The sequence below is a fragment of the Musa acuminata genome, chromosome BXJ3-3 (assembly GCF_036884655.1).
Source record: "Musa acuminata AAA Group cultivar baxijiao chromosome BXJ3-3, Cavendish_Baxijiao_AAA, whole genome shotgun sequence".
Classification (NCBI taxonomy): Eukaryota; Viridiplantae; Streptophyta; class Magnoliopsida; order Zingiberales; family Musaceae; genus Musa; species Musa acuminata.
In genome coordinates this window covers 498,684-523,673 of record NC_088351.1, presented here as the reverse complement: position 1 = coordinate 523,673, position 24,990 = coordinate 498,684, and the positions used below count along the sequence as shown (strand labels likewise).

Below are 24,990 nucleotides of genomic sequence, written 5' to 3'. Positions count from 1 at the left end.
AATTAGTTCTTTATACAATAATAAAGTTTTGGGGGAATGTATTACCTAAAGTCGCAAGGACATAATTCACTTATTCATCTCATACTGTTTTGAATGTTTGTATTTTTTTTTAATTATGAGTATTTATTTTTGAACTGTCCTTGCTTCTCTGATTGCATCATTCTTAATCTTACTTAGTCTTACATTCTCTTCTTGTTTGATTTTTTTATTTTTTATTTATAAACTTTTTTATATCTTTTTTTTAATCAACATCATTTGAGCTTTCGCTTGAATAATCATTTTTCATTTGAGAACAATGTCCTTTTTATTTAGTAGGTTATCTTCTTTTTCATCATGAGTTTTGCATATAATTTTATAGGTAATTAAAGATGAGCTCTTTAGGAGGAAGATTATTCAAATTTTTAGCTTATTGGATCACTATTACCTTTGGATCCTAGCTCTTAGAAATGGATCTTAAACTCTTGATCACTAGTTCAATGTTAGTGTGACTTTTGTTAAATGATTTTAATTCATTGATAACATTGTAGGTGTGCATGTCATAGATTCATTTATTTTTATTTTAAATAATTTATAATTAGGAATCAAAAGATTAATTTTGAATTCTTTTACTCGTACTTTTATGAGTGACCTTACGTGTATATCATATATCATGTGCAACATCATAAGTAAAAAATTCAATTGAACTTATTTTTATCTAAAGTATAAAATAAAGCTTTAATATATAACAAAAATATTTTTTTTAATATTATTTTATTCATCCATCAGTTTAGAAGATTTTTAAAAATTAAATTCGATAATATTTCATAAATCAACATCCATAATAAATAAAAAATTTCTTATTCATGTTTTTCGATAAGTATAATCATCGCATTAAACATGAAAGAACGTGTGTTATAGTATCTCCTCTATATTGCTTAAAAATATAATTAAATCTCTCTTATGTGTTAATCCAAATGAGATAATTTTGCTTAGATACTAATTATTATGATCTTAATAACATTAAGAGAAAGGAGGTAGAAATTAATGCTATATAATATTTTAACCAACCTTAAAATTTGATTAAAAAAAATATGTAAATTAAATATTGAATGTGAGTAGGAGTTACAAGTAAAGTAAATGATAATAAGTAAGAAATCATGATTAAAAATCAAAAGCTAGAGTAAATCCATTTATAGTAGTTCAATTTTTCTAATATATTCCTTTTTTTCTCAAGATTGGCTTTTACTATCCATCTTGCTTGCTTCTTGCTTCCATCAAATAAAGATTAATAACCCCTTTCTCTTTTTTTAGACTTACTAGAGAATTATAAAACTTCATAAGAGACCTCTATCTCATATAACATAATATCGTAACTAAACTCAACGTAGAAAATAAAAAATAAAAAATATTTAAAGAGAGAACTATGATACTCTAAATAATTATGAGACCTATATGGTGAGGGAATCGTATCCATTTATCCTCGTTTTATAGAGGATGAGGTGTTCGAAGGATATATAAATATATATATATATATTTAACTAGGATAGTGATAGGGCATATTATGGATTCCGTCACGTGGACACACCCCCCTACCACCCCAGCCTAAGCGTAGAACCTCGGGCGGAAGACGCGACGCCACATCGGATGTGCCACTAGGAATTCGAGATGATAATCGCTCTCTTCCTATATCGCCTAGGGCCATATGAACTAATGCTGCCCTGACAAGGACCATACCGAGAAGCTCGGAACGACACCGTTCCACACATCTAGGCAGTGGACGCCTGAAGGTACGAGCTCGTCACTCAGGGAGTTGGCCACTGTGCAAAAGTCGCGTACGGTCGACCCTCAAGCACTATGATAAAATCTCATTGCCAATTTCTAGCAAGAAGGAAGATCTTGGACAAAGAGAATTCTGCTAATTTAATCTTTGGAGGGGCATAAGTCGAGATTCCTCTCCCCATCCCGACCTAGGTCGGTGTGCAGGAAGCCGACGTCGACAAAGGCGGATGAGTTCACTAAAGAGGTGCATCTCAACCGATCCTGAGCTCAACCCGATCAGACGAAGACCTCATCCTCGGGACAATCATAGACATCACCAATTGAACCAAGCCATACAGACCCCTCGGCCACGGCATAAGATTCACCAACAAATAGAATGAAATATTGTAGAGCAAGGTTCTCTTTCTTGATTTCAATCATATCTAATTTATTTTCTAACCTCATCACCTAGTTATCTAATCATCACAAATTATAAACGTCGATGGTTCGATAAAAGAATAGTAGTGAGATATGGTTCCATCCAAGTTCATTTGAGAATGAACATCTCAGAATATTTTGAGACCCAACTTTCAAGGATTGAAGTTATTGAGAATATTTCCAAATGTGTCGACACAATAATATAAGAAGTGGAGGATGAAATTACTAATAGTGTCCTCGAGAATGCCAAGTCTTTTAAGCCCAAGTCCTCCTCAATTATGATAATTTTACTCTTTTATGAAGCCTAATTGAAAAGGTGAGATCCTTTACTCTCATTGTTTTATTTTTTTCAAAAGAAAATTCTAAAAATCCTAATCAATCTAGATATATATAATATTATGAGAAAGTGGAGAGGTATAACATTAATCGAACATTAATGGAACGTTAATGCGAAGAAACTTTCCAATCTAGAAAATAACATTTTCTTCCATCTATTAATTCCACACATGATTTTTTCAACCAGTGCCATGGCAAGAGAATGATAACTTTCATGTGAGATATAGGTGTATAAGTATTTCACGAGCTATTAACCTTCGAGCCATGTTGAAAAAGAGAAAAGATTTTATGTTTCGTAAATGATTTACCATTCTTATGTTTTTCATATAAGAGTTACGAAACTACTTAAATGAAATCAATGGCTAATTCTACTACTATTTTTCAGGCATTATTCCAACATAAAAATTTACTCCAACATTTAAACACTATTATCAACAGATTGTCACGGACTTAGCTGGTTTTGTCTAAGTCGTGCGACACTCTTGCGTGTCCGTCCGCGAAGGTCAACCTTCCCGAAGCCTCCTATGGTCCCTTAGGACCCATAAAAGAGAAAACGGGTTAAAGAGAATGTCTCACTCGGGATCCACAAGCAAACATTCCAAGAAACACTTCATAGACAATGCAAATTACAAACAAACTTTACAAGCTCTGAACATTTACACAACAAAGGGTAAAATGGTCAACCAAAGATCGAAAATCTCTCTCTAAGTGTCCACATGACACAATCTTTATTTACAAACCTAAAGCGGCCACCAACCTAACTAAAATGAGACTCTTAAGCTTTTGATCGTCCCTCTACATGCTGTACAAAGCATGAACATACCAAAAGACACGGACATACATAAGCATTACATCAAACATCCTATTTAGAAGTTTGTCTGTGATATTCTCCCCCACTTATTCCTTCGACGTCCTCGTCGAGGCCTTTTGTCGACACTATAACTCCTCGCCTTTGCTGAGTCTTTAATCTTCTACTCCAGCTGCAATGCGCCTCTTGGCTTCCAATTGCTCTCCGCTGCTGTTTTTGAGTAGTTGAAGCTTTGATCCGCCATGCTGCTTCAACTCGCCAATGACTCTGACTCTAGTGTGGGGTTGGCTGAGTTATGTTGATCCCTGTTGGTTCCTATGGATCCTCTAGATGAAAGAAAAGATCATCCTTACTATACGTCGGTCTCTCAAATGCTCATGCTGCTTGAACTGGGTGGATGTTTGTTGGAGCTTTAACGAGCATCGTCTCGTAAACTTCTAAAGTTTTTGGGTCCTTCCTCCACAAAATTTGTCCATGGACTCTTCTTTCACTTAGTTGTCACTTCCAAGTAGGTTCGCATCACTTCCGCTTTCGATTGATAATTCGTTGGGAAATGAAGCGGACAATCTACTCTCGGTAGCACTGATCACCGTTGGTGAGGATTTGACAACTATTGTCTTCCATTATCTTCGAAGGGTCTTTGAACATGTGTAGAGCTCCTCTACCGGGTAGATAAGAGAATTTGGGTACTCGGTTTCGCCCATTCTCTTAAGAGTTGAGAAGGCAAAGGTTACTTGACTTCGCCTGCCTCCTCGAGGTTGTACTCCATACATCATGCTGATTACTGGCCTTCGCCTGCTATTTGCTCACACTTCTGAAGCACTTGAAGTGTTTGCACTCCTTGCGTTGAGTTAGCTACTATGATTCACCTTCTCAATGCCATTGAACTTCTGGAATGCAAGAAGTTTTCACCCCAACTTGGAGTAATTCTCTAATAAATTTGGCTGCCTCTTGGATTGTACCGTCTTCTCCATCAACCCTGCCCCCTACTCCCCTGAGTAGCAAAGGTACAGCACCACGTACTATCTGCTTCGTTCCGTGGTCATGCACTCTTGCCTGACCCGAAGTCCTTCACTTTCGGCTATCTTGATGAGAAGCTCGTTGACACCGGTCTTACGAAGTTCCTTGGCCTATGCCCTTCAGCCTTATCTCGGTACTTAGAGTTTGCCTCTACATGCTCCACCTCCTCAGCCCCTTTCACGACCAAGCACTCTCCCTCCATGAGAGCAAGGGATCAATGACTTTCACGAAAGTCCCGCCTCTGCGGTACCATGACGCTGCCATGGCCATGGCCCTACTATCCGTCGCCTCGCATTTGCATCCATTTTCTTCACGATCAGTAGATATGTCTCTGTGGCACTCCTCTAAATCCACCTCCATTCTAACTTATGCTTGATTTTGGGTAGCCAAGTCCCTCTGGACTCGTCGTCGCTTCCTCGCCCTTTTCGACCCCCTACTTCAACACCTCTGTGTTATCCAAGTAGCTCCCTTTGATCGATGGAAAGATAGACTGCAACTCCCATGCATGGCCTCTGCCATCGCATTATAGGATTTGCACCGATTCTGTTCTCCTTAGTTTCCTTGGTAGTAATGTTCGCTTACTCGATCTTGTCCTCTGACTTGTCGAGCTCCCTTAAGCAAATATTAGCTCTGGAGCAATCCAACTCTCCAGTTGCTTCGATCATACCTCTATATGATCAAGTCCCTCCCATGGGACTCACTGGTACTTGCATTCGAACTTTTCCACACGGCCCTCATATGTTGATGACCAAGGTTTTCATCCAATGCAAAATTCGATACACGCACGGAAGACCCGCCTCTACGATACCATGGCCTTCACTCTTTGAATCCATAGCTCTTCTTGCTGTCGTGTTGTTCACCGAAGTGGAGCTTCCAGTAGCTCCCAATCATACCTCCGTATGATCTAGTCCCTCACGGGACTATGTTGTGTGTATTGAATTGCCACGAACTATTCCACCACGATCTGTTGCACCATGTCGCCTCCTGGTGACATCTCTATTACATTCTGATCCTTGTGGGATGAACTCGAATTGTGAACCCTTAATGTGTGGCCTCTGCCAATACATCGCAGGGTCTCTTCCACCTTCGATTTTGTTTGCTTTTTTGGCAATCAACCTTCATCCACCCACTCTTGGGTCACACCTAGATGAAGCACCGCTCTAGGACAGTTCGTCACCTAGTAGCTCCCGAAGTCGCCTGACTTCACTGCAATTAGTGCACCATTGTCTGAATCCTAGGCCTCTGCCCCTACCAACACAATCTTCGCTGTGCACCGCATCCTTTATGACAACTTGAATGGTAACACTGTGGCATATTCTTCAAGAGTACCCGCCTCTACGTCCTCTTGCCCCGTGCTAAGGCCTTCTGAACCCAACTTCGCCTCCGCAAATTTAGTCGTCTTAGTTCCTCCATCAAATGCTCCTCTAAGATAAGATGCATGTGCCCAGAAGCTCCCTTCGTCTTTGGCACCATGCAAGATAAGTCCGCTCCGTCAGAATGAATGACCCATGGAACAACATGATCCTGCTATTGCCTCTGTAAGAGTTCATGTCCTTGACCTCTCTCCAAGGAAAGTACTATGCCTCCACTCCATGTTTCATCTTCTATGCTGTCTCCCTTCATGCGGCTTGGGTACTTCGCTAAGTCACATCCAAGTTGCTCCGCTCCTCGTTTTTGCATTGAGTTGATGGTGGTGCTCGCACCCACCATTTCACGGGTCAGCCCTCCCTTGAGTCTGATCTCCATATCGACTTCAAGTGTGCCTTCATTTGTGTTGCTTTGGGTCGCTCCCCCACTTGATCTCGCAATGCATCCTCTTGAGCGAGATCATGCGACGACTCCTTACCACTTGCTCAGTCCATTAAGCTTCGTGGAGTTGTTGTTTGTTGAGGTACTCCTCATCAACATGTGAGGTCCGTCCCACATGATTCTCCCTCTGGAGAGCCGGGACTTATCCCTCCTAGATAACTGTCCCGTTGGAGCAACATCTCTCTTCGTTTCAGAGACCACCATCCCCTTTGACTACTCCGATCTGCTGAACAAATTGTGCATTGTTTTGCCTCATGCAAACGCACTTGCTAGATTGCAACTCAACGTCAATACAGCCCTCGTTGCACCACTCAAGGCCTAGCAACATGCTAAACTCGTTGCATACTTCAGCCTCCTACGGATGTATCATTCACATGTCGAAGAGAAAGATTTTAATGCTCCATGGCACTGAGTTTCGGTCACCTTAGGATGGTCGCGAACATTCCATCGTCCGCATACAAGCCCATGCATGAGTATCAAATTCTTTGAGTTAGGAATTCCCCTCACCTCTGTGAGCTTTGCACAACTCTTATGGTCGCTGAGCAAGTCATTCCACCTTGTATGGTCTCATCCTTTACCAAGTGCCTCGCTTGCCTTGAGCACCATCAAGTATAGTTGTCAACGTTGAGCCGTAGCTCAAACTCAACCATCCCATCGTTTGTACGCTCCACATTCTTCCAAGCTTGCCTGTTCTCATGATGCCTCTTGCGCGAAGTGTTGGCCATTCATCTGAATGTCAATCTTAGATGCCCGCTCCTCCGAGCGACTCTTTTCCCTACATCTCCATGCCCGTTTTCCCTTAAACTGTCACGCGTGTGCTGACTGCCCTCAACGCAACCTCGCTAGGTCCCCCACGTTTGCATGCTAAGTGTTTCTATGAGAGCTTGTCCCGCTCTAATACCATATGTCACAGACTTAGCTGGTTTTGCCTAAGTCGTGCGACACCCTTGCGTGCTCGTCCGCAAAGGTCAACCTCCCCGAAGCCTCCCATGGTCCCTTAGGACCCACAAAAGAGAAAACGGGTTAGAGAGAATGCCTCACTCGGGATCCATAAGCAAACATTTCAGGAAACACTTCATAGACAATGCAAATTACAAACAGACTTTACAATCTTTGAACAGTTGCACAACAAACAGTAAAATGGTCCACTATCGATCGAAAATCTCTCTCAAGTGTCTACATGACACAACCTTTATTTACAAGCCTAAAACGACCACCAACCTAACTAAAATGAGACTCTTAAGCCTTTGACCGTCTCTCTACATGCTGTACAAAGCATGAACATACCAAAAGACACGGACATACATAAGCATTACATCAAACATCCTGTTTAGAAGTTTATCCGTGACATGATGAAAAAACTTATATGATCTATATTTTTTAAATATTAGATCAAATAAGCTATTATTAATAATGATTAAGAGTTAACTAAAATTTATTCGACTGAACTAATTTAATTTAACTAATATACTAAAATTTTAAAGAAATATAATGATGTCATTTTAAATTTTGTCATATATATACGTAGGTTGTACGTACGTACGGACGTACGTACGTATGTGTGTGTGTTGCCAAGCATCCCATGTAGGAGAACGCAACTCACGTGACGCCTCGGACGCACCTCGAACGACGACAACGGGCGCCACCACACTAGCTGTTACCACGCCGAGTTCGGACTTGTGCGCTGCCCTCTTAGTTAACCCGCCCCCCTTCTCTCTTCCGCTCCCCCTTGTTCTCCCTCTGCCGTCGAAGACGAAGCTGCCGTTCGACGGTGAAGCCGACGCCCATCCTTCTCCCCCTCGCTTCTCTCCTTCGCCCTCTCGGACGACCCGATCACTGATCCGCGACGCCTCGAGGTTTTAGATCTCGATCTTCCCCGATTCTGTTCTCCGCTGGGGTTTCGAGTCGGAACTCCAGATCCGGATTTCTTCTGTATCCCACCGCGGATCCTGCTAGCTACCGGGTCTTGGGTTGGCCCTTGATCCGTCGCCGCCGAGATCCGAATCTCTTCTGTCCCGACGGCGATGGAGGAACTGAGCCAACTATCGGAGTCCATGGTGCAGGCCGCCGCGCTCCTGGCCGACGAGGACGTCGACGAGGGATCGGCCAAGCGGAGGACCTCCACCTTTCTCAACGTTGTTGCCCTTGGCAATGTCGTGAGTCCCTTCCCTGACCCTAATCGTTCCTCTTTCTGGGGGCCGTCTCTCTTACATGTGCTTGCTTTGATCTCCGCGAGTACTGATGGTAGTTCTCTTGAGTTGACGACCTTTCTGGATCTATAGTTCATGTTCATCTCATGTATCCTTTTCTGTGCTTCTATTTTTCTGGTAAATGTGGTTTCAGGGTGCCGGCAAATCAGCGGTGCTGAACAGTTTGATCGGACACCCTGTTCTGGTATGGTGGCTTTCAAATTACATTACTAGGTTGTTTGTTGTTGATTTGATGGTTCTCAATTGCTTTCTGCAGCCGACCGGAGAGAATGGTGCGACTCGGGCCCCCATCAGTGTCGATCTACAAAGAGATGGCTCGCTGAGCAGTAAATTGATCATTTTGGAAATAGACAACAAATCGCAGCAGGTTTCTGCAAGTAAGAACTCTTGAATCTCCATTGCAGACTCATTGCGCTAAGGACTTTCTTCGTTTATGGATAAACTATGTTACACGACACATACATTTTGTAGTGTTGACACCGTCTTTGGCGCTTTTTTGTCTTCATCCTAAGGTGCTCTTAGGCACTCTCTTCAGGACAGGCTAAGCAAGGGTTCAGGAAAGAGCCATGCGGATGAGATCTATTTGAAGCTTCGGACTAGTACAGGTTGTCTGAAATTTTCTCCTTTGCTGTTATTTTTGTCGCACTGACTCCACAGAAAAAAAGGTTTAGTTCATTTATCAGGGTTTTTGGTGCATTGTTGTTTTGCACTCTCTCTTAATAATATTTATGAATGCCTACTCTTCTGTGGCCAAAGAACCTTGTTTTTGTGTTTTCCTTTCAATTTAAATGGATTATTTTCATATACTTAGTTGGATGTTGTTGCATACTAATTACACATGTATATCAACTTTTGAGACTAGGAAGCAGTGAATGTCTAACATGTTTGATGGAAAATTTGCTTGGCCCAATACTTTGTCAACTGTAGATAAAATTTGAGTGGAAATGCATCTGGGATCGAGATTGAGTGTAGAGGGATGTTTTATATTCCCAAAAATATTTCTTGGCCTCTTTTTGCAACTTTGTCTGTGGTACAACTGAGTTCTCATGCCAAAATGTGTACAATTTTTCTGAAAAGCCCTCCAATTTTGTTTCTAAGAACCCTTTTTGGGTTTTCTTCACAACTAATGGCGTTAATTTGGTTTTTACACAGCTGAGCACCCCCTTAGAAAGCTTTTTTGCTTAGTATTACACATTTTTCATAGTTTTTGGGGAAGACTATGATACTGGGCAAAAGTATGTAAGGGAGGCTATAACTGAAAGAAGAAAAAACAAAATAACAAAACAAGCCTTATGTTGAACAAATGAACAAAGAGGCTCTTTCAGGATTTTCTGAAATATATATGGTAATCAGATATAGGGCATTTCTTAAATACCAAGCTATCATTACATTTTGTGGTTAACCTTTTCTTTTTCCTAAAGTTAAAGAAAGAAGTATGAACATATTTTAGTTTTTTTTGTTTTGATTTGTTGGTTGGATTTTCAGAATTTCACTTTTACACCTTGGCCTTCCTCTGGCTCTACCTTGTTGGTCTTGGCCTAAAAAGTTTCTCTTAAATGCAATTTTTTTTGGTATGAATAAGGTGACCAACTTGCAGTCCTTACTGCATCACCTCTTTCTTTTAATGATTCTTTGTATTGCCATTAAGAATCTATGTGCATGTGCCCATTGGTTGTTCTGCAGTAAGCATAGGTTGTACCCACAACTGACATGCTGTTGTTTCTGTCAGCTCCTTCCTTGAAATTGATTGATCTACCGGGCTTAGACCAGCGGGCCATGGATGATTCTGTGGTAATCACTATTTTTAATTGTGTAATTGCAGTAAAGGAAAATGCAGTGGAAATACTAACTCTTTTTCTATGGGATCTGTGATGGTAATGTGTATCATTTCAGGTCAGTGATTATGGGGCACACAATGATGCAATATTGCTAGTTATAGTGCCAGCTTCTCAGGCACCAGATATTTCTTCTTCTCGTGCTCTTAGACTGGCTAAGGAATTTGACGCAGAAGGTTTGTTCTGTTTGCCTGATAGCTTTATTTCATTTTTTTTTTATAGTATCTATCTTTGAGCATCAAGTTGTATGCAAATTTTGACCCTAAGATTTTTTCTGCGCTATCCTCTTTCCTATTGTAGATTCTGACCTTCATCTCATTGCCTCTGTTTCTTTTAGGGACACGAACGATTGGTGTTATTAGCAAAATAGATCAAGCTGCTGGAGACCCAAAAAGTCTTGCAGCAGTTCAAGCTCTTCTTTTGAATCAGGGGCCAAGGAATGCTGCTGATATTCCATGGATTGCTCTGATTGGGCAATCTGTTTCTATTGCTTCAGCACAAGCTGGATCAGTTGGCTCAGAAAGTTCTCTTGAAACTGCTTGGAGAGCGGAGACTGAAAGTCTTAAAACTATACTTAGTGGAGCTCCGCAAACTAAGCTTGGCAGAACAGCATTAGTTGATACCCTTGCCAAGCAAATACGTAAAAGAATGAAGCTGAGGCTGCCAAATATTCTTTCTGGGTAAATCTTTCTTTGGTATACTGTTACAAGCTTTTGACTACAAAGCACAATTTAGAACCTCTATTTTATACTTCCATTTGTCTTTTTTGGTTGGAGAACTTCTCTAGTGTACCATAGAAGTCGAGATGTAATGGTTCACATGTCATTTCCTTCTGATAAACTCTTAATTTCATCCATTACCCACACAGGATATGCTTGTTGAAAACAGCAGCAGACTAGCCATAGCCAATGATGTTGTTTTATTGATGCTTTGGACTCTACCAACTTCTTTGTTGAAATTAATCCATGAAATGTCTATCAACATTCCATTAAGCACATTTCAGTTTTGAAGCGTACTAGGGTCCTTGATAATTGGTATTCTTTTCCAGAATGTGAACTAATACAGACAAATAGCTTGGTTCTACTTATCAAAAAAAAAAAAGCTTGGTTCTATTTGTAGATCATATTCTCTATTACATGTCATAATTATGAGGCACTGACTTTTTTTTAGGTGGTATTGCAAAATGCTACATCAATCTAGTGGATTTACTTGGAATCTTTTAAATCCTCTCCTTAATGCCATATTGTGATCATAAGAGAATTTTCCTCTTTCCATAAATTAAAGTTACCTTGTTTGTGTAATATGATTAAGGAAATAATTAAAATCCATTTCCTTATTAGTGGGCAAGTTAGGAATTTAATTAATTAATTTGAAAATTCAAAATTTTATTTCCTTGAGAGGAACCCTACCTCCTCTCATATATAAGGGAGGTTAGTCTCGTTAGTTCATTATTGGGTCAAGAGGAACTCAGCAACAAGGCTTTAGGAAGAGGAACTTCCATCCTGAAGGTCGGTCCTCCATCTTTCTCAATTTATTTTCTATATATATTTTGAAAAATCTTGGTTTTTTGATGATGTTAACTTCATTGGTTTAGAAATTTTGAATTATGATTAGAGATTTTTGGATATTAAAATCATCGTAGCATGGTGCAAAAATTATGTTGTCATTAATTTAGTTTAAGTATGAAATCATGTTTAATTAATAAATATAATAAATTTTATGAACTTTTTCATTATTCTTTAAGCTGATTTAATTAGTTTGACACGTTGATTTATTTGATTAATAAATTTGATAAAATTCATGCTTTTGCATTTCCAATCAAATTTAATCAATAATTTTGTATCATGTTGAATATTGAACTCAACATATTGATTAATTGATGAATTTCATATGTTCATTTAATTAATTTAAAATTTTTAAAATTTTATATGAGATTGTCTATCACATGTATTAATTAGTTAAGTATTTAAATTATTGAATGAAATCAAAATTGAGAGATTTGATTCGATTGGACTAGCCCTAACCTAAGTGACCTGAGGCAGACCGATGATTGTGTTTCATGAGTATCGAATATTGTTTTTATGATTTACTTAGCATGATTGCTGATATAGTTTTGTTTTATATTTATTTTTTGAGTAACCTATTGACTTGTATTAGATCTGAGTACCACTGCAAAGGAGTTGCAGCGTTTTTCCAGATGTTAAATTTTATTCTAAATACAATTAACATTGGCTTTAACGAAAAAAATATTTTTGTAATTATGGATATCCAATGGGTGCTTTATGCTTGATATATTTGTGGTGTGATGCGTGTTCTTGTTATCTTTCTCTACAATAAATCTATTGTATTTTCAATAGTTCTTTGGGATATTGTCTTTTCTATTTGTGATTTTCATAATTGCATGTGATTAGCTGCTAAGATGACATTTGGGAACACATTTGCATTTTTAATGTATAGTTGGAGAAATGGTTTAACTGAATGTGTAGTTGTGAAATGCCTTGAGCGCTCGGTAAATAATAGATGAAAATTGCATTTTAAGTGTGCATTGATGTAAGTGTTGTTTGGTAAAATTATATTTTAAAAGTCCACTGAATATTTGTGACAAATTTACCATTGTAATGTTTTTAATATTTATTTAAAATGAATACATATTTTTTTATTTAAACAAATAAGTAAATAAATAAAATAAATAAATGAATGTATGTAATCTTATACAAAATTTTGTATGGCCCAAATATATAATAAAAAAATATAATCATGTAAATAAATATAAAATAATGTTTAAAAATAAATAAATAAAATTTCACCTTATATAAAATATAAATCATGTTGGTTTCTTGCTAAATCTGTTTGGCAATCTTGTAATTTTAGATAATGTCATAGGGTACTTTGGGAATTTGAAATATTACATTAGCATCTCACAAATGTTGAAATGCTGATGCTACCTTGATGTAGCATCAGCATTTCAGCATTTCCAATGCAGCATCCAGGCTAGATGTGATTTGAAAAAAAAATTACCAAACATCGATTCACATTTGAAATGGGCATTTGGCTCTTGAATGCACATTTCAAATGTGTTCCCAAACACATCCTAATTCACGAGTTATTCTGTTGGTTGGTTGATGTGCTGTCTTTAGAAATTTATTATTCTTTTCAACAGATGCATAAGTTGAATATATTTCCTATAAATGTTAAGTTCAATATATTTCCTAAAGATGCATGCATTTTGCAGATTACAAGGGAAGTCCCAGATGGTGCAGGATGAGTTGTTTAGGCTTGGTGAACAAATGGTGCAGACTGCAGAAGGTACGAGGGCTATTGCCTTGGAGCTTTGTCGAGAATTTGAGGATAAATTTCTGCAGCACATTGCTACTGGTGAGGTCAGTGGCTGTGATTTTTGTTTATAATAATATTTCTGTTATACTTCCCATACAGGATACAGCTGCAATCCTCCTGCCCTACAATTCATAATTTCATATCCATATCAAGCAGTTATTTCCTCACATTTAAATTGTCATTAAGTAGAATATGTGCTATCCAACCTTCATATAAGACATAATTCCTTTTGAATGAAATTGCTGAATGCCATCTAATGCCATTTGAATCTAGCATGCATAGTCACTATCTTGGCAAATCAAATAGAAGGCTTCATGCTTCTTCTTGCAGGAGAAAGGATATGCATATGAAACAATCCATTTTTTCTTGAAATCTTTGTTTCAAAAATTGATGACAGTATACGTATGTTATCATTGTTTGTTGCTGAACTGCAAGGATTGCTCTCCTCGTAACATTTAGCATAGATAATTTAAAAATAAAGGGAGAATATATTAGCCTCTAATGTATTTTAATTTGTAACATCATGGCAATGACCGACTATAAAAGTTAAGGTTTGACTTATCAATCTGAGCCAGTGTGCTAGCTGATTGGCAGCACTGCACATGCCACTCTGTACCGGTGTATACCGGTGTTTTGACGAGGAAGAAAAAGAGGTTGAAGAGGAAGGTCCAGTGGAGGAACAGAGGAGGAAGAAGGAGAAAGGAAGAAGGAAGAAGGAAAAAAATGAGGAGGAGAAGAAGTTCAGCGATACCTGGGAAGCAGTGGCAGCAGCGGCAGCGTCGAAGGGAAGCAGCAGCATCACAGCGGCCAAGAGGCGGTGCCGCTGCAGCATCACAACGACGAAGTGGTGAAGAATCGATGAAGAGGCAGCGCTTCTGCAGCATAGCAGCGGCGAAACGGCAATGCCGCTGCAGCATCGTAGTGGTGAAACGGTGAAGAGGCAGCGCTGTGGCTTCGTATGTGAGAAGAGCCCTAATATGTTTTTTTAACGCTGAAATGGACTGGGGCCCACCACTTTTTTGATTTTTTTTAATTATTTTAATGCAGACTGCCAAAAATGAGATGGTCCGCATATCTGTGCTCTATCGGACCGGTGCATACTGCTCATACTGAGTGGTATAGTACGGTACGATGAACCTTAATAAAAGTTAAAAGCCATGCCATGCTCACATTTAATTTTAATTTGCAAGTAAAAGTTATTACAGTAGACCAATCAAGTACTAGTATCATTTTCATTTTTTAGTATCTTATTTCTTGCTTATAGTTTTGATGGCTTAATCTTATGCTATGGTCTTTTTTAAAACCTTAGTTTTTTTTCCTTTTAATCTGGTAGGCATTTTTTTTGACACTATTCAATAGCTGCACAGAAACATGGCTAATGTTGGATCTAAGTCCAGATGGAAATCTGTGAAGGGTTGTGTGAAGCCATTGACAGTTTGTATTAAGCTATGCTAGCTCTCATGAACATGGATTTAATCATTTTTGGTATGAGCCTTGGCGTGGGGAGAAGAAACCTCGGCGACATCGCCAAGGCTTGGAGGTTTTCCTCTCCCCATGAGGGGAGAAGAAACGACGCAACGTCGCCCTTTTCTATTTTTTATATACCGAGTGATATGCCAGTGTGTACCGCTCAATATACTCGTACCGTACCATACCGAGTTGAACTCGATACTCGGTGTGGTACGAAATTACAAACCTTGCTACTAACTATATTTGTGATATAAAGGCTATGTGTAATGGTGTAGTCATCAGTATTAGAACTCTTAGGAGTGCATCTAGTTAGTTTCCTATTATTATAGAACTACATCAAATATAAGTATCTACATTAGGTCTTTTTAACTTTTCCCATTGGGTTAGATGAATTTACTAGTCATTTACCGAATCGTCCTCCTTGGTATTGATGATGTGAGTTTAAATAGAATTAATTCAGAACTTGAGCTATGAAGACAATCGCTAGATAGTAAAGGTTTTAGATTAAGTTGGACTAAGGCTAAATATATGAGATGTAATTTCAGTAATATTAGAAATGGACATGAGTATATATTTAAGTTGGATAGACAAATAGTTTTGTTAAAGTATAAGTTTTAGTTATTTTGGATTCATTATTCACTAAGATGGAGAGATTAAAAAATATTGTTTATAGAGTAAAATCTAGATGTTGAAATGATGAGTGATCATGAGTTTTGTGGAATCTGGAATTTGAGATTAGAAGAAAAATTTTATAAGACAATTGTTAGACTAACGATTCTTTATGGATTTAAGTGTTTGATAGTTAAGAAACATCAAATACATAAGGTTAGTGTTGCTAAGATAAGAATGTTGAGGTGGATTTGTGAAGTTAATAGGAAAGATAGAAAAAGATATTTTCATTCGTGAACAACTAGGTACAACTTAGAGAGAAGATCAAATGAGAGAAAATCATTTAAGGTGATATAAATATGTATTAAGGAGACCTATATGTGTTGTAGTTAGAAGAAGTAAAGTTATTACTATTAGTGATACAAGGAGAGGTAGAGGGAGATCTAAAAAGTCCTTACTAGACTATAAGGATTCAAATACTCTTAACTTAGTTACTTGACTAAGGATATGACCTTTTATATATTTCAATAGCGGTAAAAGATCTATGTAGCTGATCTAAATAGTTGGGACCTTATGGCTTTATTGTTATTATTATTGTTGTTGTATTCACAGCTAAACAGAAGGATGCATTTATTACTTTATAAGATTTATCTTTTGTTTTTTACTTAGCGAATCTTGCATTACAGGGTGCAGGCTGGAAAATTGTTGCAAGTTTCGAAGGAAATTTTCCTAACAGAATAAAACAGCTTCCTTTGGATAGATATTTTGACATCACTAATGTCAAAAGGGTAAACTTACCTTTGTGTAATATTTTATAAGATTTTATTTCTTCTGTATGTGTTGTTTAATTGCTCTTAATCATCTGATTGTGCCTTTTAGATTGTGTTGGAGGCTGATGGGTATCAGCCATATTTGATATCACCTGAGAAAGGTTTGAGATCTTTAATAAAAGGAGTACTAGATCTTGCAAAAGAACCATCACGCCTTTGTGTGGATGAGGTAAATGAGCCATAATATTTGGGTAGTCTCCGCAGTTGGTGTTAACATTAGATTTTACAGTCATGCATCAGCATTTCTCGGTTCTTCATTGTATTGAAATTTATGCAACTTTATTTGGATTTTTATGAGAGAACTCATGCATACTCTTTGGTTTTTTACTTGTTCTTTTCTTGTCTACTTTCACCTTTGGATTAATTTGTGATCACAATGTGTAGTATTGACCTACTCCAGCTGCTACTAGGATTAGAAGCTTGAAGAGCTATCCTTTATTATTTATCTTTTTGATACTCTTTAAAGTTCATTTGTGAATTTACCTAAGCTGATGTATCTCTTTAAAGGATGGCCATCTTGTGATACATTGTTATCATATGTTTCAAGGGGTACCTTTAAATTTTAAATATGAAGATAATACTCGTGTTGTAACTGATTTGCTTCTAATTATGGTAATAAGTTAGCGAGTATAACAATGGTATACAAGGTGGTATACCACCTTCTATTGTGCCTGGTATCTCCAAATTAAAAAAACCTGACCTATATTGTGCAGTATCAGTCTTGGATTTGGCTGATAAACATTGCTGTGTACCAATCTACCAGTATTTGAAACCTTTATGCAGTAGAGTGGTCCTTTCATTGACAGTGATTGTTTGACATTCACTAGATGTGATTGTAGCGATAGATATCCTATAATGTCATGATGACAACTGTAGCAATTTTCTGTATTACTTATATTTGAAAGGGTTATCAAACAGGTGCATGGAGTTCTAATAAATATAGTTTCTGCTGTTGCAAATGCTACCCCTGGATTAGGCCGATATCCTCCATTCAAGAGAGAGGTAGAATTACTATCAGAATTTGTATATTTGATGGAAAAAATGTGTTGCTTCATGGAAATCATTTTTACTACCTCCTATTGCTTGAGTTTCTTTCTTTGAAAAAGGTGGTTGCAATTGCGTCTACTGCATTAGAAAGCTTTAGGAATGAAGCCAAAAAGATGGTCGTTGCATTAGTTGACATGGAGCGTGCTTATGTTCCTCCTCAACATTTCATTCGCTTGGTCCAGCGGAGGTCTGCCTGTTTTAAAAATCTCTTCATTGCTGATATTTGGTGAAAAATAAAGAATCTAGGCATCTTCATGTCCTGAACACTTTTGCATGTTAAGTTCATTATTCTGCTCCCTAATTTTTTTACAGCCTTTCCTTTTCTGCTTTGTTGTTTGTTAGAAGACCATTAACATAACAAAAATGCAAATTAACAGGGAATGTCAAAATGCTGTTTAACACCCCAAGTCAACTGCTTAATGATGTGTGCTTTTTATTCAATTTGCATATTAGGTTATCAATGTCCACCAATTTAGCAGAAATGTTCCTGGTCTTACTTTTCCAAACTAGATTATCATATGCCATTATGTAGATGATGTTGGCCATATATATGATATGTAAAAAAATAGCCTTTTTAATGGAGAAAGCTCAGCTAGTCTTTTTGGTAGAAGTGATGCTTTATTATGCTTTAAATATGTGGTTGTGCAGTGTTCTAATACTAAATATTTTTAACAGAATGGAAAGGCAGCGTAGGGAGGATGAGCTGAAGAATCGATCATCAAAGAAATCTAATAATTCAGAGCAAGCCATTTTGAATAGAGTTAGTTTCTAAATATTTTTTCCTTTGTGTTCTTCCAGTAGAGGCTTTCATAAACTATTGCAACCTAAATACTTAGTTATTTTAATAGTATTGGCCTGTCATGACCTTCTATTTTATTTGGCTACTTCTTGTGCTATCCGCTAGGCATCAAGCCCTCAACCAGGTTCCCAAGGTGGTAGCTTGAAGTTGACGAAGGAAAAATCAAAACAACCAGAGAAAGAAGTAAAAGAGGGCTCAACCTTGCAGGTGACTGGACCTTCTGGAGAAATAACAGCAGGTTGGTTCACAATCTCCTGCATGTGTTGCTTAGTCTGGGCAGTTCTTTTGTTAATTTACAGATTGCACAATCACTAGCTTTCCATTTTCATTTTATGGGCTGTATAATTTCTCGAGTTTTCATGATATTGCTTTCTGAGAGACGGTTGAAATTCATGTGTAGTGCAGCTAGTTTTTCTGGCCCTGAATTGTAGAAAAAATTGCTAAAGAATTTTGAAAAGGAAGAATGGAGACCATGGTTTTTTATGTGCAGTGAAAAACTTGCAAATACTTGTGTCTTTTTTTATGATTGTACTTTTTGATCTAAATATTATACTATTTCATATTTCTCATAATTCTGAGCTAATCCAATGTTATTGAAGTTTGTCATTGGTTTATGTTACCTTTATTTTTTTTTTGTTTAGTTATGCTTCAATATATGTTGTATCAATGAAACTTTAGTTGACTGATATATAACCTACCATAGGCTACCTACAAGCCATGGTTCTCAATGGCTTCATATCCTTGCTGCATTCTCAAATTATGGGGGGATGGGTTGATTTATGCCCCATTTGGTTTCTTAATGGAATATCTTTCATGTAATTAACAAAATATGATTTGCTTCTGTAAGCATTTCTTTATATTGACCACCTGGTTTCCATTCATGTATTAATCAAAGATATTGTGTGTGCGCGTGTAGGTGTGTGAGTTGTCTTCACACTGATTATTATACTGAACCATAAGTGGTTGATTTTCATCTGTCATATAGGATTCTTATTGAAGAAAAGTGCAAAATCAAACAGCTGGAGCAAGCGCTGGTTTGTCCTCAATGAGAAAAGTGGAAAGGTTATATTACTGAATTTTGTTATATATTTAGCTATTTGTTTCATTTAAGTGCAACTTTTCTATGAAATTGCATCATCGTTTGTTATTTCAGCTCGGGTACACTAAAAATAAGGAGGAGAAGCACTTTCGTGGTGTCATCGCTTTGGAGGTACTGATATTTTTCTTTGTACTTGGTTTTGTTACAATTCATTATTAAAACATAGAGATTGTGTCTGCTTGAGGGCAAGGCTGTGTACAATTATCTCTTTCAAATCCTGCCATTGTGGAAGCATTTTTTGGTGGGCTATTATTTTGTAGCTTCAATTACAAAAAGAAGCTTGTCAATTGTTTGACACTCCCATTTAGTAGCCTGAAACTACAAATAAAAATATTCTCAAATCATATGTTTAGTTTCCTTGCAGGTGTAATTAACTCAACATATGCAGTTCTTCCAAGTTCTTGCTTGCTTGTAACTTCAGTCACCCAAACTTCAACCTTAGCTTTTCTTTATATAACACATGGGAGATCACTGTCATAAAAAACTTGAAAAAAACCTGTACTGAAATATTAGAACTTAATGTTTATAACTTTATATAATTACATCTTTAATTGGATTTAAAAATCTTTGTGTCTACTAACTTACCAAAATAATAACTTAAATATCCTCCTAAGTAATCCATACTATTATAAAAAGAGAATGAAAGATTTGCAATGAAGCTAAGAATAGTTAAAGATAATAACTTAAAAGAAGAAATTTGATGATGAAGCTAAGTATAATTAGAGATAACAACTTAAGGGAAGAATTTGATGGTCCTAACCAGGTATGTTGGCTGTAGTCAAATGCCCCACGAACAATGTGAACTGCAGACTAAGTGAACAATTCACTTTATGAATTTCAATAATCAAAGCTTATGTAGAAAGGAATTTATAAAAAAAAAAACCTGAAAATCATTGAAGGTCTATAAACATCAATGTTTAATTAATTGAAATGTTTTATTGAACAAAGCAGCCATCTTTGAGGTATCACTCCTGTGGGAAAACATATGAAATTTATATTTTTCCTAAGGTGGACATAGTTTTGACCAAGGTTTAACGATTTGCCTGGATTGGTACATTTCAGGCATCTAGGCTTGATCTAGAATGCGGATAGCCCTTTTGAGTGTTCCAGATACAGAACAAGGCCTATCACACTGCCCTTTAAGCCCTCTGAACTGGGCAGGTATGCCGGTTCTTTCTATACCTTTTTTTATCAGGTTACCCAGCTGCTTCTCTCTATCTTGAATTTTCTCTATCTCACATGTGATTTTTCATCGCTCACCTTCCTCTTGCTGCTGCCAGCCACCTATCGATCCACCCGGTACTCCTCTCCTTTTCCTTTTCCTGCACCCCTCCGCCATATCTTCTTCTCCGACTCGTTTTCTTCCATATATTCTTCATTTCCTCCTCTCCTCATCTTCTTCTCTGTAAGGTTTCAGCACACTGACAGGGGTCCAATACCTGAAATGTAGAACCATGATGGCAAATTGGGTTGCCAATTATACCAGATTGTCAAATTCGACTTGCATGTGGAAATCTAGTTTTCCTTATGTGCTACTGTCCATTATTGGCTCTCAGGCCACTGACAACTTTTGTAACCCTATTGGCTAGTTAATTAAAGTTAGTTTTCAGAAAAAAAATGTGTCTCTTTCATTAGTTAATCTTATTTCACATAGAAGATATTTAATTTTTTCCCAAGAGGGGATGTGTAGTTTGTTACATATTGCTGATAATTATGAATGTGTCATGTAGGCGATCGTATTATGTTTAAATGTTTAAGCTTTCTATTTTCTGCAGCTACTCTTTCTAAACATTTATTAATGGCCACATACTTATTTTTTGCTTCAGGTCTTACAGTTTGTTGTGATTATTGTTTGTACTTTGCTAATAAGTACATACCGTGCAGGAATGTAACATTGAAGAGGTTTCAGATGATGAGGAACCTCCTAAAGGTTCAAAGGATTCTAGAAAAGCAAATGGGCCAGAAAAAAGCCCAAGTCTTGTCTTTAAGATAACTAGCAAGGTCGCATACAAAACTGTTTTAAAAGGTGACTATGTTACTGAACAGGATGGTTTTTGGGTGCAATCTAATATTTGTTTAATGTTAAACTTAATTCATTATTTTATTGAGCTTGCAGCTCACAGTGCTGTAGTGTTAAAGGCTGAAAACATGCCTGACAAAGTTGGCTGGATAAATAAGATACAGAATATCACTGGATTTTCCAAGGCAACTTCTTTGAAGGGGGCTGATTCTGAAGCTAATCCTGCAATTAGACAAAGCCATTCAGATGGTTCACTAGTAAGTTCTGACATGGTGCAATATCATCTTTCTCTTTTAGGGAGGTGATTAACATGTTTGTTTTTATATAGAATTGTGCAAATTGTGATTCTACTTCCACTTGGAAATTCCTGAGCTTACTGGATTACTGTGATCAAATTGATTTTTGCTCTTTATATTGATGGTATTAGCCATTCTATTTTCAAGGATTTCTTTCAGTTCTGGATTTGATATGGTTCTCATTTGGTGCAGGCTCCAGAACACCTTATATTTGCTGTTTGTATCAGCTTTTAGACTTGTAGATTTGTTACATACTGGCCATGAGGCTTAATGAAGCTTATTTCTTTCAACATTCACATTCATATTTGCTTACTTGCACGCTTGAACATGTGCTTATGTGTGTGTAAGTGGTTTTTTGCATGCTTGACCTTTCTATATTGTGGCTTAAACATCAAGGATATCCTAACATTATTTTGCAGTACTTTAGTTCCATGCCAAGTTTAGAACTCAAACTAACACTGCTGATATTTTTAGGACCAGTTGGCTAGAAGGCCTGCTGATCCTGAAGAAGAACTTCGATGGATGTCCCAAGAAGTTCGTGGTTATGTGGAGGCTGTTTTGAACAGTCTTGCTGCAAATGTTCCAAAGGTAAATATTGTTTTTTGGCTTTCGTCACCTAGTTAGTAGATCATAGGATCTTTTACTTCTTTTTTGATTGAGCAGGCCGTTGTGCTTTGTCAAGTTGAGAAAGCTAAGGAAGACATGTTAAATCAGCTATATAGCTCCGTAAGGTATGTTGCTTGCCACACTCTTTTTGACATATGCTTGGAGAAGTTTTGTGCGTAAATGAGAGTAAAAGAACAAGTCACCTATGTGCTTTGTGGAATTTATGAAATGGCCAATTAGGTTTTCTGCATACAACTCCTCAACATTGTTGGAGAATCATATATGTATGTACCATAATACTTTCTTAGATCACATCTTATAGTAGACCTATATCTTTTTCCCATTTAACTGGACTGTAGCATCAAACATTTGAGTATACAGGCACTTGCCACATTTGAGAAAGCCTTAATCTGCATACTGTGTTTCACTAGTTTGAATGTCCAAAAGAAAATTTTGTGGGGCATAATGTGTGACAGGCAAGCGAGGTTTTTTCCTTACCATCCAAACCCATGTAGGCTATGCAACTTCATGTTTGCTTAGTCTAAGGTTGCAACTAGTTGCCAGTTCTTATTCAGGTTGATAGCTGGTAAAAAAACAAAAAATGTTGCATCCTTCATGGCATTTTGATAGCTTGGGATAGTGCACATCAATTATTTAATATACCATATGGTGGATTACACTTTTGCATGTTGATGATATTGTTACTACATTTATTTGCAATGGAACACATTTCAAAAGGACTGTAATCTTGGAATTTGTATTTATGTTGAAGCTTATTTTGAACCAATGAATTAAAGGACTGTAATCTTGAGCGATGATACTTCTATGCGATACTTCAAATAATTGACAGGTCGCGATGTCAAGGACATGCTTCTAACTTTCAAGCCCTGTGACTTGCAAATTTACCAATTACATAGTTGTTGTAATCAAATTATGTTCTTTGTGCAGTGCTCAAAGCACAGCAAGGATTGAAGAACTGCTCCAGGAAGACCAAAACGTGAAGCATAGACGAGAGAGGTTCCAAAAGCAGTCGTCACTCCTTTCAAAGCTTACACGCCAGCTAAGCATCCATGACAACCGAGCAGCTGCTGCTAGCTGGTCTGATGTTAGTGCAGGAACAGGTATTTTTTTGTGGCTTCTGTTGTTGATAGTGTTACTTAGCTCCCTCCCCAGTTAACTGTAATGTCTGTTAATTGCAATAACTGAAGAGAACAGCACAATATTAGTGTTTTGCTATAACTTCAGTGAGAATAAATAATTAATGAATCACGACATGCTAAAAATCATAGCATAGAACTTTAATAACTTGAGAACATTGTCTGATCCGTCAGATTGTTCCTTGGAATTTCCAAATACCAGGTTCTCTTTGCACATAACTGTTTGAATATAGAACGTGAATGTGTTGTGGTTATATCCACTGCAGAAAGCAGCCCAAGGACCATTTTCTCTTTGCACACAAAACTGATTAGAGTTTGGAAAGGTAAACTTGTTGTGGTTATATGAATTGCAGAAAGCAGCCCAAGGACCATTTTCTCTTTGCACACAAAACTGATTAGAGTTTGGAAAGGTAAACTTGTTGTGGTTATATGAATTGCAGAAAGCAGCCCAAGGACCAATATTTCTTCAGGCGATGATTGGAGATCAGCGTTTGATGCTGCAGCAAATGGATCACTTGACAACACAAACAATGAGTCATCTAGATCTAACAGCAGCAACAGCCGACGGTATGGTAAGCCAACCCAAAATGGTGATGCAAGTTCAGGCGCAAACTCTGGTAGTCGTCGGACCCCAAATAGGATGGCACCACCACCACCAGGCAGTTCATCGGCACATAGATACTAGGCCTCATATGGTTTGATCGGTGTCACATGTTACATACATTCTTGATGGATGCAATTACCTTTGTGTTTTGTCCTTTTTTTAAGCTGGTTCAAGCCACAAGAGAGCGGAAAACCTAGTGTTGACGCTGTATGCTAGATGATTGGATGCGATATACAGAAGCTTATATAGTAACTGGGCAACACAAGGTATGTGTGAGATCTATGTTGTCATTGGAAGCCGTTATTTCCTCATCTTGTTATTAGTTGTAGCAATTCATTGCAGTCTTGAGTTAGTGATTGCATGAGACCTCGGCACAATACATCATTTGTGTAAATTGATTTCCACCTGATATTTGAGGTATTATTGTGCTCACACAGTATGCTTTTTCTTTATTACGATGGTTCCATTTAACCTGATTGTTCTTTTTTGTCAACAAAGTAAATAACAAATTATCGTGATTAAAAGGCAACAAAAAATCTTTTATTCTTCCCATTAACTATTTACCCTTGGGTGACAGCACTCATGTTATAGAATCACAAAGTATGCTTGTGTTAAGCAATCAAGTAAATTCTACAACTGCTGTTCTGATTTGGTTCGTATTCCTCCGTTTTAGTCTTAAAATGTTTTCTTTACTGTTTCTGTTATAAATTCTAGAATCAAATGTCAGTAAGCAGCCTTTTCTACTCTCTAGAATGTATTTGATGCTTGAGTAACTAAATCTGTGGTTGAGAAAAATGCTGTCTCAAAGTCTCTTCGATAGTGATTTGCTGAATTGAAATTACTATGATACATACAATTTGCCTTTCTTTTGACAATAAGATTCAGTTGGTTTTTCATGAAGCACATTTTTTGATGTGACGAAAG

At 37.4% G+C, this 24,990-nt stretch overlaps 1 protein-coding gene across 3 annotated transcripts; it reads left to right on the top strand.

Moving 5' to 3' along the window:
- Nucleotides 1–7,820: 7,820 nt before the first annotated feature.
- LOC135633746 (dynamin-2B-like) lies at nt 7,821–24,342 on the top strand. Of its 3 annotated transcripts, XM_065143608.1 has the most exons (23): nt 8,039–8,304; nt 8,492–8,542; nt 8,615–8,735; nt 8,871–8,963; nt 10,088–10,149; nt 10,252–10,369; nt 10,531–10,873; nt 13,426–13,573; nt 16,295–16,396; nt 16,488–16,607; nt 17,357–17,440; nt 17,545–17,672; nt 18,161–18,245; nt 18,390–18,522; nt 19,270–19,346; nt 19,438–19,494; nt 21,268–21,409; nt 21,500–21,660; nt 22,174–22,287; nt 22,363–22,430; nt 23,254–23,426; nt 23,816–23,872; nt 23,903–24,342. In XM_065143608.1, exons 1-23 carry the CDS (start codon nt 8,173–8,175, stop codon nt 24,145–24,147), a joined length of 2,814 nt encoding a protein of 937 aa, XP_064999680.1. In that variant the 5' UTR covers nt 8,039–8,172; the 3' UTR covers nt 24,148–24,342. The 3 variants fall into 3 exon arrangements, with proteins under 3 accessions (XP_064999681.1, XP_064999682.1, XP_064999680.1); XM_065143609.1 differs by lacking the exon at nt 23,816–23,872 and having other exon boundaries at nt 7,821–8,304; XM_065143610.1 differs by lacking the exon at nt 23,903–24,342 and having other exon boundaries at nt 7,821–8,304; nt 23,729–23,819.
- The last annotated feature ends 648 nt before the right edge of the window (nt 24,343–24,990 follow it).

Excerpts from the sequence above, each read along its gene's own strand:
- LOC135633746 (XM_065143608.1), top strand. The coding sequence starts at position 8,173 with ATGGAGGAACTGAGCCAACTATCGGAGTCCATGGTGCAGGCCGCCGCG. Across the intron at positions 10,150-10,251 it reads GGGCCATGGATGATTCTGTG|GTCAGTGATTATGGGGCACA; the intron begins GTAATCACTATT and ends GTATCATTTCAG. Across the intron at positions 16,608-17,356 it reads CACGCCTTTGTGTGGATGAG|GTGCATGGAGTTCTAATAAA; the intron begins GTAAATGAGCCA and ends GTTATCAAACAG.